The sequence below is a fragment of the Lepidochelys olivacea genome, assembly GCF_965140295.1.
Source record: "Lepidochelys olivacea isolate rLepOli2 genome assembly, chromosome: 8".
Taxonomy (NCBI): Eukaryota; Metazoa; Chordata; order Testudines; family Cheloniidae; genus Lepidochelys; species Lepidochelys olivacea.
Genome location: NC_140418.1, coordinates 72,639,841 through 72,655,360, shown reverse-complemented (window position 1 = coordinate 72,655,360; position 15,520 = coordinate 72,639,841). Strand labels below are relative to the sequence as shown.

General features: G+C 41.1%; 1 protein-coding gene across 6 annotated transcripts in view; it reads left to right on the top strand.

Moving 5' to 3' along the window:
* Window positions 1-15,520, top strand: part of PTBP2 (polypyrimidine tract binding protein 2) — an 85,027-nt gene that overhangs the window by 1,411 nt on the left and 68,096 nt on the right. For 5 of the 6 annotated variants that reach the window (XM_084637784.1, XM_084637783.1, XM_084637782.1 and 2 more), the window contains exon 2: window positions 706-736. The exons of the other annotated variant lie outside the window; for it this stretch is intronic. In XM_084637784.1, the coding sequence (XP_084493910.1) occupies window positions 706-736 (31 nt within the window). The remainder of the gene's footprint in view (window positions 1-705; window positions 737-15,520) is intronic. 6 annotated transcript variants of the gene reach the window in all.

Sequence of the window (15,520 nt, the reverse complement as noted above, 5' to 3'; positions counted from 1 at the left end):
TGTTCTTCCACATGGGTGTAGGGTGCCATTTGTAGGATCTAGCCTTCAATGTGCTCATCATTTTCAGTTCAGAAATAGTATTAATCACTTTCTGCCCTGAACTATTCTGTAAGGATCACTGTTAAAGAATGAACAAAAAGGTTCTCTTACGTACTACACCTGTCCTTAAATCCTCCTATTCTCACCCTATCCATTGTCCCACAAAGTTCAGAGACCCCCTCTTCAGACTTTCTGGCATTGGCCAAAATGGGTATCTGTCAGACTCTAGAAGGAGGAGGCTAGATGGATGTGTTTCCTCTCTGACTGTGGGACCTGTTTCCTCTCACTTCTTAAGTTCTGTGTCCAGACAGAGCTCCTTTGGGTAGTGTTCACTGACATCATGGACACCTTTTGTAGCTGTGGGCACTCTCAGGGATTCTCTGTTCAGTGTGCCTTCTGGATATCTTCTATTCTGAACCTTTGAGCCCACTCCCATTCCTGTTCTGTTTTTTGTTGACCCCTCTCCTCTTTTGAGGAGGTGGTCTTTGCTGTTTTAATAGGCAGAGCCACCAATGTTTTTAAATACTAAAGTTAATTAAAATATATTAAGAGTTGAGTTTTATGGGGAAATCATACTTATTTTGAGAGTCAATCTGTGGATTGAAAACTCGGGCATGTTTCTTACTGTTAAATCAGGTTTCTTGTTTTTTTGTTTTTTTTTTACAGCATTGTCACTGATGTTGCAGTTGGCGTGAAGGTAGGATGTGAATCTAGCTGATGATAAACTGGCAACCTGTTAATATGACATATGTTAATTTGTGGAGTTGAAGTGCACTGCAAGATTTTAATAAGTGATTGTCAGCTGACATTTTGTCATGGAAATATGCTTTAATAAACAGAAAACTTTAAGTTGGAAACTGACTAGTAATGAGAGAATCTGTTATAATTATCAAGACCAGTCAAGTGGGTGGTAGATTAATATAGTGATATATACTTATTCTAAAGATTATTCCAACAGATGTATTCTCTCAGAAATAATGTTTGGGCAACATTCTGTTCTCATTGCTGCATGTTGACCTTAAAAGCTGATTTTTCCCCCTCTCCCTACCTGCAAACAACTGCAGATGAGGTCAACAAGAATTGGATAGCTGTAATGGGAGCAGAATATGGGAATGAAGTTTTGAGCTGCAGATCTGAGAGCAGAAGTTCGCTGCGGTTTTTTGTTTTTACCTCCAAACTCCGATTTCCTCACTGGTACACTTCTTGTAACTGAAGAACTTTCATATAGTTAATTTCAGTTAGCCCTCTGATTCTTTCACTCTTGAAATGAATTTTGCATTCAGGAATCGGATCAATACTTCGTGGGAGCTGGATGCGACAACAATATAGTTAGCATGAAGGGAACAATGGCACAGGGCTAGCCTTGAACTCTACAGACAAATATGTTGCCACATGCACGATTTCTGAACAGATGAGAGTTTTCTAGTGTGTATATTGTTGAAGAGCATATTTGGAATTGTGGAGTGAACACAGCAACATTCTTTCATTATGAAGTAGACTCTTGAAAGTAGCACTCCATAAAATAAAGTTTCAGCTGCACTAGAAACAACTGAACTGCACAAGTTCAGCACTTTAACCCCTTTCAGTATCAGTCTCTTAGGAATGCCCTGAGTCATGAGTAATGAAATAATTCCTGTTTAATCATGTATTGTTTGAAAGGATCCTTTGTTTTACATTCTGGGTACTTAAAGGCAACACTTTCCTTCATTGTAAGACCATCACATTCTTAGAATTCTAAGTTGTTGTTCATGTTGATAAGTGTAGCTGTTGATGTGACATGTTCAGAGCAAATTGAGGCCACTTATCTGAAGTGTGTTTTAAAATAAATGTGAAATTCCCTGATATCCATCTGCCTATGAAATTGTAAACATTTCAGTGAGGCTATTTATTTTGTTTATCTGATTGCGGAAGATGTAGTGTCATGAGCTTAAGCAAGATTGGCAAACTACAATAGTCATAAAGGGAGGAGCCTTTAGAGAACAAGCCTCAAAAATTAGGTCAGAGATCTAGAGTAATTTATATACAGGGAAATAGTCATGGGCACCTGATAGTGTTAAAGAGGCGTGCACCTCTTCTTCTTTTCTTTAAGATAGACTTTGTGGTATGTGTTTTTAAAGGGAAAAAGCATCTATTTGCACAGACAGGGAAAGTACAGAATAAGAGCTAGTCTTCGAAGAAAGCAATTACAAGCCAGTAAGCCTAACTTAAGGCAGATTGGTTGAAACTGTAGTAAAGAACAGAAATATAGATGAACCTGATATGGTGGGCAAGAGTTAACATGCCTTTTATAAGGGGAAATCATGCCTCAACAATGTATTAGAATTCTTTGAGGGGGTCAACAAGCATGTGGACAAGGGTGAACCAGTGGGTATAGTGTACTTGGACTTTCAGAAAGTCTTTGACAAAGTCTCCCACCAAAGGCTCTTAAGCAAACTAAGCAGTTATTGGATAAGAGGGAAGGTCCTTTCATGGATCAGAAACTGGCTGAAAGATGGAAAACCAATAGGAATAATGGTCAGTTTTCAGAATGGAGAGAGGTAAATAGTGGTGTCCCTGAGAGATCTGTACTGGGACCAGTGCTGGTCAAGATATTTGTAAATGATCTGGCAAAAGGGGTAAACAGTGAGGTGGCAAAGTTTGCAGATGATATAAAATTACTTAAAATAGTTAAGTCGAAAGCAGATTGCGAAGAGTTACAAAGGGATCTCACAAAACTGGGAGATTGGGCAACAAAATGGCCAATGAAATTCAGTGTTAATAAATGCGAAGTAATACGTATTGGAAAACATAATCCCAACTAAACATACAAAATGATGCGGCCTAAATTTAGCTGTTACCACTCAAGAAAGAGCTCTTGGAGTCATTGTGATTAGTTCTCTGAAAACATCAGCTTAATGTGCAACGGCAGTCAAAAAAGCTAACAACTTTAAGCACCATTATGAAAGGGATAGATAATAAATAAATATAATGCCACTATATAAATCCATGGTATGCCCACAGCTATTGTGTACAGTTCTGATCGCCCCATCTTGAAAAAGGTATCTTAGAAATGGAAAAGACAGAGAAGTTCCATACCCCAAAAATGATTGGGGTATGGAACAGCTTTCATATGAGGAAAGATTAAAAAGAATGGCACTGTTAGATCTTAGCTGCCTCTTTTTTAAGACTATAAAATCATGAATGGTGTAGAGAAAGTGAATAAGGAAGTTTTAATTACCCCTTCACAGAACACAAGAACCAGGGGTCACCCAATGAAATTGATAGGCAGCAGTTTTAAAACAAACAAAAGTAAGTAATTCTTCACACAACACACAGTCAGCCTTTGGAATTTGTTGCCAGGGGATGTTGTAAAGGCCAAAAGTATAACTGGCTTCAAAAAAGAATTAGATAAGTTCATAGAGGATAGACCCCTAACAGGCTATTTGCCGATATGGTCAGGGACGCAACCCCATTCTCTGGGTCTCCTTAAGCCTCTGACTGCCACAAACTGGATGACATGGGATGAATCACTCTATAATTGCCCTGTTCTATTCATTCCTTTTGAAGCAGGCATTCATCACTGTCAGAAGACAGGATACTGGGCTAGATAGACAATTGGTCTGATCCAATATGGCCATTCTTATATTCTTATAAGTGAGCCAGACTAAAGCTATGTTTACACTACAAATTTATGTTGACTTGAGTTACATCAGCATACAGCTGCTGTAGTTAGCACATCGCTTGTGCACGTGCATACTTGACTCCTTGTGCTGGCAGTGCGTGTATTCACTAGGAGTACTTGTGTCAATGCAGAGTACAGTGCACAATGGGTAGGCAATCTCACTGTGCAACTCGACACTATCCAGCTCGCTAATTTTTGGGGAGTTTTGGCAATGCATGATGGGGCCAAAATGAGTCGCATGCGGTGACTGGGAGCATGGGTCAATGTCCCAGTTTGCAACTGTCTCCATCCCATAATTGTATCTGTATCCCATAATTTTCGTGTCTTTTTTTCAAAATCCCACAAACCCGCTTGTCCCTCCTTGTTGTCTGCCATCTTAGACAGAAGCATGAAGCCTGCACAATTCTGTACTATTGTCAGGAGCACTTAAAGCACAGGGTTCACGATCCTGTAGTATTTGCATAGCCGCAAGAAGACCTGAATGGCGGTGTGGGGGGCATAACGATTCCTTGAAGGACAGATTGTCATGGGACATAGCAAGAATCAATTGAATGTTGTTGGCGGTATGCATGGAACAGATGGAGATGGCGGAACACCACTTCTGGACCTCAGAAACAAGCACTGACTGACTGGTGGGATTGCATCGTAATGCAGGTTTGGGATGATGAGCAGTGGCTGCAGAACTTTTGGATATACAAGGCCATGTGCCTGGATCTGTGTAGGGAGCTTACCCCAGCCCTTCAGCACAGGACACCAAAATGAGACCTGCACTGACAGTGGAGAAGTGAGTGGTGCTCACAAGTGTGGAAACTTGGGACACCAGATTGTTACCTGTCTGAAATCAATTTGGAGTCAGGAAATCCACCGCGGGGGCTGTTGTCATGCGAGTGTACAGAGTCTTGAAATGCCTCATGCTGTGCAGGATTGTGACTCTGCAATTTGCAGGACATACTGGATGGCTTTGCAGCTGTGGGGTTCTGAACTTTGGTGGAACAATAGATGGCATGCATATCCCTATTTTGGCACCAGACCATGTTGCCATTGAGTACATCAATAGAAAGGGCTACTTTTCTATGGTTATGCAAGCATAGGTGGATTAGTCGAGACGCTTCACCGACATCAGTGTTGGGTCCGGGAAGGTGCATGACACGTCTTTAAGGACGCAGGACTGTTCAGAAAGCTACAAGCATGGATTATTTTTCCTTTCTGACATATTGACACTGGCAATATTGAAATGCCGCCCCTTGCTCCCCTGTCTCATGAAGCCATAGACTGGTCACCTCGACAGCACCAAGAACGATTCAACTACTGGCTCAGCAGGTATTGTGACAGTTGACTGTGCATTTGGTCATTTGAAGGGTCGCTGGCTTTGCCTACTCACAAGATTGGACCTCAGGGAAAAAAATATCCCAATGTTTATAGCTGCCTGCTGCATAATATGTGTGAAGCAAAAGGGGAAAAGTTTCTGCCGGGATGGAGGGCAGAGGTGGAGTGGCTGTCTGCTGAATTTGAACAGGGCTATTAGAAGAGGTGAACACGGAGCTATACAGCTCAGGGAGGCTTTGAAAGGCAATTTTAACCGTGAGTGCAGTAATGTGTGGGGGTGTTGTATGCTCTATCTGGCCCCGCTCTTTTGTGGCCTGGTAGGAATTGTGTGGTGATTACTCTACATAGGAATGTAACATTGTCAGCTCACCTATTATTCTGGTTTGTGACTGATCCTCTGAGTTGTATGATACAGTGCAGTAACAGGTAATTGTTTGCTTTCTGAACTGCTGAGCACTCAGCAGCATATGTTGTGAATTAATAAAGATGAATTATGTTCCAAATAATAGAATTGTATTATGTAACAACATCAGTGCAAAAGAACCCCTGTGATTTTAAAACACATACATTGAAAATTTTAATAAAACTTTCTAAATTAATAGAACAGAACTTTCGAAGAGAAAGAACATTGATGTCCATTTCAGCTACCCCATATATCTACCAGGGCTTTTGCAAGTCTGTGTATGTGAAGTTGTGTTGTGTTTAATGACTCCCATGGCGGAGTGGTAGGGAGAGTGCATTGATCTTTGATGCCATGTGGAATGTTGGTGGGGGAGGAAGAGAGGGGTATAGGGAGATCCCAATATTGAGTTTTCAGTGGGCTGCAGAGGGAGGCGAACTTGGGGTTGTTGAACCCGCAGGTCCACCAGAGTCTGTAGGATCTGTGTTTGCTGCCTGAGAAGCCCTATTATATTCTGGTACATCTCCCTCTCCTTTTTCCTGCTGGGACTCCTGGGCCTTTCTCCTTTACCAGTCTTTCCTTCTCTAGACTATCTGCAATGTTCATCCTCCAGGCCCTGTGCTCATGGTCCAATGCAGCGGGCTTGCAGGATCTCATTGAACATGTCATGGAATCATAGATCATAAGGTTAGAAGGGGCTCGCAAGGTCATCTAGTCTAATCTGCTGCCCAGATACAGGATTTGTTGAGTCGAAACTATCCAAGACAGGTGGCTATCCAACCTCCTTTTGAAAACCTCCAGTGAAGGAGCTTTCACAAGCTCCATTGGCAGTCTGTTCCATTGACCTACTGTTCTTACAGTTAGGAAGTTTTTCCTGAGATTTAATCTACATCTGCTGTGCTGTAATTTGAACCCATTGCCTCTTGTCCTAAGTTTTTCTCTTATCTTTTTTACGGCAGCCTTTCAAATATTTGAAGAATACTCTCATGTCCCCCTCTCCCCACCTCAGCCTCATCTTTTCCAAGCTAAACATACCCAGTTCCTTCAGCCTTTGCTCATATGGCTTGCTTTCCAGCCCTTTGATCATCTTTGATATATCTTTGTCATATGCCTCTGGATCTTCCCAGTTTCTCCATGTCCTTTCTATACATTGGTGACCAAAATTGGACACAGTACTCCAGCTGAGGCTTAACCAGTGCTGAATAGAATGGTACTATCACCTCCTGTGACTTGAGTACTATGCCTCTGGTAATGCAACCTAAAATTGCATTTGCTTCTTTTTGCAACAGCATCGTACTGTTGATTCATGTTGAGGTGGTGATCCACCACAGCTCCCAGATCCTGTTCAGCAGTGTTGCTGCCAAGCCAGTTATCCCCCATTCTGTATTTGTGCATTTAGTTTTTCTTCCCGAAGTGTAGCACCTTACATTTGGCTTTGTTGAATTTAATGTTGTTGTTTATAGCCCAGTTCTCCAATTTATTAAGATCCCTTTGAATTTTAGCTCTATCCTCCAAAGTGTTTGCAACTCTCCTGCTCCCAGCTTTGTGTCGTCTGCAAATTTGATCCGTATGCCCTTTATTCCTACATCCAGGTCATTTAACCAGTTATGTTTCTGCTTAATGGTAGTTTCACTGAGTTTGCATTTTTCCAGCTTACTTACCAGAATGTTATGTGGAACTGTGTCAAAAGCCTTGCTAAAGTCCATGTATATTATGTCCACTGCATTCCTCCTCTCCACCAAACCAGTTACCCTGTCAAAGAAGGAAATCAAATTAGTTTGGCATGATTTGTTCTTAGTAAATTCATGTTGGCTGCTAGTGATTACCCCTTCATCTACCGGGTATCTACAAATTAAGAGAGCCCCGCAAATTTACGTCTGTCTGCTTTGTATCTGTGGATATTGGCAGACCATTTTTGCGCATCACAGCTTGGATGCAGATACAAATTCTTTTATCTGCACAGGGCTCTCAGCACAGACTCACCCAAATGGAGCGGCTGTCACCCAGTCTGCAGGCTCCAGCTTGGCTCTCTGAATCATGCAGCAGCAGGCTGGGCATTCTGGGAGTTGTAGTCGCCAGCTTGCTTGGAAAGAGGAGGTGAACTACAACTCCCAGAAGGGAGTGAGCCGTGAGCCAAGTGCTATTTTGAAGCTGTGGTTGTTCTTTAAATGAGCAGGCGGCTATAGCTGCGTGCATTAGAGTATCCGCAACTGCGTGAGGGTCTCCGAGCCCTCTCCCCATGGGGAGGGCAGCACTACATAGAATTGTAGCCTCCCTGCCCACAGCAGGTACGGCAGGGGCGGAGCCTGTGGCAGGGCAGGAGGTCTCTGGGGAAGTGGTGCTGGGATGGGCGGTTGCGGGCTTGACACAGTCCTGTGTCATTGCTGCACAGTGACCTGTGGAGCTGTTTAGAGCCCTCAAGTCCCCAGCTATCCACGGACAATTTTTGCGGATCAGATGCAGATACACCTTTTTGTATCCACGCAGGGTTATACAAATTGAATGTTTTATACGTTGCTCTAGTATCTTCCCAGGTATTGAGGTCAGGCTGACTGACCCCAGCTCCTCCTTTCTCCCCCTTTTTAAAGATGGGCATTGTGTTAGCGCTTCTCCCGTCTTCCAGGACCTCTCCTGTCATCCATGAGTTTGCGAATTTTGTCAGTGGCTTCGAGATTTCTTCAGCATCCTGAACTGAACCGCATCAGGCCCTGCTGACTTGCGTTCATTCAGATTAGTCAGAAGATCTGACGTATTGTTTACTTATCCTTATCTGCATCCCTTCCCCTTTACTGGCAATGATAACGTGACTGGACAACGAACAAAGTTATTGTGAGAAGACTGAAACAAAGTAGGCACTGAGCAGCTCCGCCTTCCTGTAATCTTCTGTTACCAGCTCACCACCTCCATTGAGCAGTAGGCCCACGCCATTCATGATCTTTCTTTTATTGTGTGACTTTATCTGTAGATCTCCTTCTTGTTGTCTCTCTCATTTCTTGCCGGCTATAACTCAGTCTTTGCCTTGGCTTTTCTGATTTTGTTCCTGTATGTTCGCGCTATTCCCATGTATACTTCCTTGGTGACATGCCCCTCCTTCCGTTTCCTGTATGTATCCCTTTTGGTTTTTCCATAGCTAAAAGGTTCCTGGTGTGGCCATATTGGCCTCCTGTGGCTCTTCTTATCTTTCCTCTGCATAGGAATAGCTTGATATTGAGCCACTAATATCTTGTAGGAATTGTCAGCCCCTTTTGACTCCTTTTCTTCCTAATTGGTCTTTCCATGGCACCTTGGCTATCATTTCTCTGAGTTGGTTGAAATCTGCCTTTCTGAAATCCAGTTTTGCTGTTCTCATGTCCTCCTTTCCTTAGGATCTTGAATTCTATGAAATCCTGATCACTTCCTTCCAAATTCCTGACCACCTTCATGTTCGCAACTGATTCATCCCTGTTGGTCAACACCAGATCAAAAATGGATGATTTCCTCACTGTTTCTTTAACTTTTTCAAATCAGAAAGTTGTTCCCTATACATGCTAAAAACTTGCAGGACATACTGTGTTTTGCTGTAATCGTCTTCTAACAGATATCAGGAAAGTTAAAATCCCCCATTAATACTAGCTCATCTCAGCTGATTTTGTTACCTGCTTGTAGGATGCCTCGTCCACTTCCTTCTCTTGATTTGGTGGTCTATAATAAACCCCCACCATAACATCGCTACTGTTCTTTTCCTTTTCTGTCCTCACCCAGAGACTCTCAGTAGGTCTGCAGCTCACTTCCTCTTGGACCTTAAAGCAAGTTTATGCATTCTTGATGTACAGTGCAACACCACCTCCATTTTTCCTATTCCTATCCTTCTGGGAAAAGCTATATCCCTCAGTGCTGGTACTCCAGTCATTGGAGTTGTTCCACCAAGTCTCTGTAATGCCAATTAAGTCCTAATTTTCTACATATACCATGACTTCCAGTTCATCCTGCTTATTCCCCATACTCCTTGTATTGGTATACAGACATTGAAGATATTTTGAAGACTGTCCTGTTGCTTTTCTTCTTGCCTTTTTAATGCAGTTGTGGTTTCTAGTCCCTTCTCCAGAATTTAGCCCCTTCCCCTTGACTTCATTAATTGAGCTTAGATGTGAATTGTCCAGTTTTTTGTCATCAGACCTAGTTTCAAGCTCTCCTTACTGGGTTAGCCAGACAATGTCCAAAGATGCTCTTCTCAGTGTTTGGTAGATGGAGCTCATCCTAGTACAGTAATCCTCTTTCCTGGAACGTCAGCTTACTGTCAAAGAAACGAAAACCTTCTCACCATTACCATACATAGCCATGCATTTACATTCATGATTTGACGGTCCCTGCCCAGGCCTTTTCCTTCCGGAGGGAGAATGGATGAGAACACCACTTGCATCCCAAACGCTTGTATCCTTCTTCCCAGAGTCATGTAGTGATCCACTCAAGGTCAGTCTTGGCAGTATTGTTGGTGCCCATGTGGATAAGTGGGAAGGGGTAGAGGTCTGAGGGCTTGATGAATCTCGGAAAACTCTCTGTCACATCCTGAATTCTAGTTCCAGGCAAGCAGCACACTTCTTAGGATTCCTGGTCTCAGACGACAGATAGATGACTCTCCCGCTTAGGAGGGAGTCCCTGACCACCCCGACTCTTCTCCTCCTCTTGAGGTTGGTGGTCACGGAACTCCCGTCCCTATGACAATGCATCCCATGCCTTCTGGTCAATGCGGTCTCCTGGAGCCTTCCCTCAGATGACTCTTCCAAGGCATTCTCAACAATAGTACCTGTGCAGAGAGCCTAAAAGCAGTTGTTTTTCCTCTATATGTGTTGGGGGTATACTGGCTCTCATTCTTCTACTGGAGGTCACACACTGGCAGTTTTCTTCCCTGTTCTTCAGTCCCCCCTGCACTGCTGTCGCCGATTCTTGGGCATACTGTGCTTGCAGTATCAAATCTTGACTTCTCTCCAGGAAGTCTTTATTTTCTCCGATACAATGCAGGGTCGATACTTTGGTCTCCAGTCCTTTAACCTTTTCTTGCAGTATGGAGACCAGCTTGCACTTTGTGCAGAAGGAAATCGCTTCTATCCTCTGGGAGAAAGACATATAGGACACATCCTGTGCAGCTGATCTCTCATAGCCCATATTTTTTTTCCTTGTAATGTATCAAGAGCCTCTTCAGATGATGTATTTACCAGGGTGGATTTGATTTAAATCACTAGTCAGGAAGACTCTATTTAATCATGGATTGCTATATAAAAGTGCATTCTTGTTAGTTGTTATAACCTTACTACATATTCTTCACAATTCAGAGATAGATGTAGGTTTCATTTTTAGAAGGTACACACTATACATTTTTAAAGTGATTTATTTTGAAAAATTTTCAGATTCGTTTTACAGCGATATCAAAAAATGAATGATTGGTTACTTCAATTACCAAAGGTAATTGAAGCAGTTTACCTCCCAATGACTTCGTAAATATTGATCTCCAGTTCAACAGGTTAATCATTAATATTTGGAGGATTTTCTTGCCATGCTGTATTGGGAAGAGAACATCACCAGACAGACATTTTAAATTGTTTTATTTAACTAAAACAAATATGTAACATTTTAACAAAACAAGCATATGAATTTTTGACCCTGGTATTGAGAATATTTGCAAGAAAATGATCTGGAGATAGTGTTTGTCCCATTCTTTTTTTTAATGCTTGTAATTTAACTCTGTCATTGGAAGGAACCGAGTGAGATCTTAAAGAGAGAAATATGCAAATTTCAACACTGTCAGCAATAAAACAGCTATTTCCCTGCATTTTGTTCAAGGCTACAGAAATAGGCTTCAGGGTACTCCGCATGTGTTCAACATTTCTATTAAGCCCAATGTTGGGAACTTTGGCTGTGACTGTGAACAAAATAGTAAAAAAATAGATGGCACTAACTGTCCTCCGATAGGCCAGTTCTTGATATAGTATTCAAAACAGTCCACTACTGAGTTCCATCGCACATCTTGTGGGAGAGTTAGCTTGATTCCTCCCACTTTTTTCAGAACAGCTGCTGCAAAGTGGTTGTTATGGAAGTATTTTGCCCTTTCAACAACATTAGCCTTTATTTCTGGAACACTGAAGTCTTTTGCTAGGAGGTGCATCAAATGAGCACTGTAACCGTATGTTATTAGCTTGGGACTCTCTTCTAAATAATTTCTTCTCATCTTGGATACATCTGCAGCATTGTCTGTGACCAAGCTGCGTACTAGACAATTGAATTTTTTTTCACAGTTATAGCTTTTACTGCTACTTCTTGTAAGTATTTTGCTGTGTGTGCATTTCCTTATGTATTAATTGTTTCTGTAAGGAAGACATTCCCTTCTTCTGTCGTCACACAAGCACGTACAACAGGATCATTGTGGACATTGCTCCACCCATCAAGACTCAGGTTAACAGTTTTACTCTCTAGACCTTTTCCCTACTGCTCAATTTCTCTTTCATACACTTTATCCAGCAATTTGCCTGCAACATCTACTCTGTTGGGTGGATTGTATCCTGGTCTTAATGACTAAACCATGTTAACGAAGCGTGGGTTCTCAATCATGCGGAAAGGAGAGTTTGTTGCAGAAACAAACCAGGAGATTTTTTCATCAATTACCTCTTTTTGTAATCTGCTGGTTCTTATCACAAACTTATCTATGGTTGTTTCTGGAGATGATGGAGGTGGTTTTTTTTTTTTTTTTTCTTTTTGCTACAGGTGATATACTGTGGCTATGTGAAATACATGATGTGACTGAAACACTATCATTGGCAGATAACTCTGAAACTATAGAAAATGATGGTGATCTTGAAGGCGGATAGTCTTGAGAATCCTCTATGTTAAGGATGGATTCTCCGAAACAAAATAAGTCAATGCAGTTATTTAATTATTATTACCATACTGCTCATTTAGTATTACTCATTGCATTCACTGACACGCAGTACTACTTTAAAGGTGAAATTTTAGAAGGAAGTTATGCCTATTTCAGCTATTTATTTTTTATCACCACTGCATCTAAAATGATAGTACCAGAGAGTAAGAACTATATTTTTTGCTCAAACATGAGAATTCAAGAATAGTCCAGAAGGAAGACAAGCAGTCCTTAAGAAAGAAGTATGAAATAAAAAAGTTTACCAACTTGAAGATCCTGCATGTTCAGATATGTTCCTTTCATCATCTTCAACGCAGCTTCCTCCTGAAAAGGAACACTTCTCGTGATGATGTTTCATTCGGGCAATCAGGCCTTGCATTTCTTTGGTGCACTGTTGGCATTTTGCACGCATGCCTGTCTTACCCACAGATAGAGGAACTTCATTAAAATATTCCCAAACTGGGTCTCTTTTTACAGCCTTCTGCCATTATAGGTTTTCCCTTCTAGTGAGAGAATGTATGGTAGATCTCAAATCAATGAAGACCTCAAGACTTCTGGAATGTGCTGCTCAAACAGTTTCACTTTTGTTTCTACTGCCTGTCCCTCCCTTCTCACATTTATCTCCAGACTTCTTGTCCAGATCTATTCTGTCCCCAACAATCTTCTATTCATTGAACTTTTTGGAAGGTCGCACTTTCTTAGAGAGAGGTAAGGGAGTGACTCTATGTACACAAATTTGCAGAGGGACAGTAGTGTTGAGGTCTGTTGTTTCTCACCTCTATATATTTATTTTAAAACGTTTTTGCTGTTAACAAGCATGTTATCTCTGGAAACACAAATCCACAGTTTGAGAACTGTAAAACTAAGCATCTCTGATGGTATCTTCTAGACTGAGCATTGAGTCCCATTGGGTAGATAGATTATTTAGGTTAATCTTTCTATACAGAAGCATCTGGAACCTCATAAAATTGGGTTCCTAATCCATGAACTATTGGAACTCATTTACAAAACTTTTCTTAAAAATTACATGAATGTATTGTCTCATACTATAGAATTAGAATTTATAATCCCTATTCCATGAGGAGATACATTATAGCTCAAAGATATTTTAATTAAAACTCTTTTTAGATTGGATTTTTTTGATAAGATGCTTTTTGAGGAAAAAAACTATTTAAATACAAAAAAAATCAATTTTTTTTTAAAATCCATTGATTTTTATCCACCCTGAACATAAGAATGGCCATACTCGGTCAGACCAAAGGGCCATCCAGCCCAGTATCCTGTCTACCGACAGTGGCCAATGCCAGGTGCCCCAGATGGAGTGAACCTAACAGGTAATGATCAAGTGATCACTCTCCTGCCATCCATCTCCACCTTCTGACAAACAGAGGCAAGGGACATCATTCCTTACCCATCCTTTCTCTTTTAAACCGTTATAGTCCTAGCCTTCACAATCTCCTCAGGCAAGGAGTTCCACAAGTTGACTGTGCTCTGTGTGGCGAACTTCCTTTTATTTGTCTTAAACATGCTACCCATTAATTTAATTTGGTGGCCCCTAGTTCTTATATTATGGGAACAAGGAAATAACTTTTCCTTATTCACTTTCTCCACACCACTCATGATTTTATATACCTCTATCGTATTCCCCCTTAGTCTCCTCTTTTCCAGGCTGAAAAGTCCTAATCTATTTAATCTGTCCTCATATGGGACCCGTTCCAAACCCCTAATCATTTTAGTTGCCCTTCTCTGAAACTTTTCTAATGCCAGTTTCTCTTTTTTGAGATGAGGAGACCACATCTGTACATAGTATTCAAGATGTGGGTGTACCATGGATTTATATAAGGGCAATAAGATATTCTCAGTCTTATTCTCTATCCCTTTTTTAATGATTCCTAACATCCCGTTTGCTTTTTTGACTGCCGCTGCACACTGCATGGACGTCTTCAGAGAACCATCCACGATAACTCCAAGATCTCTTTACCGATTAGTTGTAGCTAAATTAGCCCCCATCATATTGTATGTTTACTTGGGGTTATTTTTTCCAGTGTGCATTACTTTACATTTATCCACATTAAATTTCATTTGCCATTTGCTGCCCAATCACTTAGTTTTGTGAGATCTTTTTGAAGTTCTTCACAGTCTGCTTTGGTCTTGATGATCTTGAGCAGTTTAGTATCATCTACAAACTTTGCTACCTCACTGTTTACCCCTTTCTCCAGATCATTTATGAATAAGGTGAATAGGATTGGTCCTAGGACTGATCCTGGTGGAACACCAGTAGTTACTGCTCTCCATTCTGAAAATTTACCATTTATTCCTACCATTTGTTCCCTGACTTTTAACCAGTTCTCAGTCCACGGAAGGATCTTCCCTCTTATCCCATGACAACTTAATTTATGTAATAGCCTTTGGTGATGGATCTTGTCAAAGGCTTTCTGGAAACCTAAGCACACTGTGTCCACTGGATCCCCCTTGTTCACATGTTTTGTTGACCCCCTCAAAGAACTTTAATAGATTACTAAGACATGATCTCCCTTTATAGAAACCATGTTGACTTTTGCGCAACAATTTATATTCTTCTATGTGTCTGACAATTTTATTCTTTACTGTTGTTTCAACTAATTTGCCCGGTATTGACTCACTGGTCTGTAATTTCCAGGATCACCTCTAGAGCCCTTTTTAAACATTAGCTGTATTCCAGTCATTGGGTACAGAAGCTGATTTAAAGAACAGGTTACAAATCATAGTTAATAATTCTGCAGTTTCACATTTGAGTTCTTTCAGAACTCTTGGGTAAATGCCATCTGATCCGTGTGACTTGTTACTGTTAAGTTTCTCAATGAATTCCAAAACCACCTCTAATGACACTTCAATCTGTGACAATTCCTCAGATTTGTCATCTACAAAGGATGGCTCAGGTTTGGGAATCTCCCTCACATCCTCAGCCATGAAGACTGAAACAAAGAATTCATTTAGTTTCTCCGCAATGACTTAGTCGTTTTTAAGTGCTCCTTTTGTATCTCTATCATCCAGGGGCCCCACTGGTTGTTTAGCAGGCTTCCTGCTTCTGATGTACTTAAAAAACTTTTTTTTACTACCTTTTGAGTTTTTGGCTAGCTGTTCTTCAAACTCCTTTTTGGCTTTTCCAGTTACATTTTTACACTTCATTTGGCATTGTTTATGCTCCTTTCTATTTACCTCATTA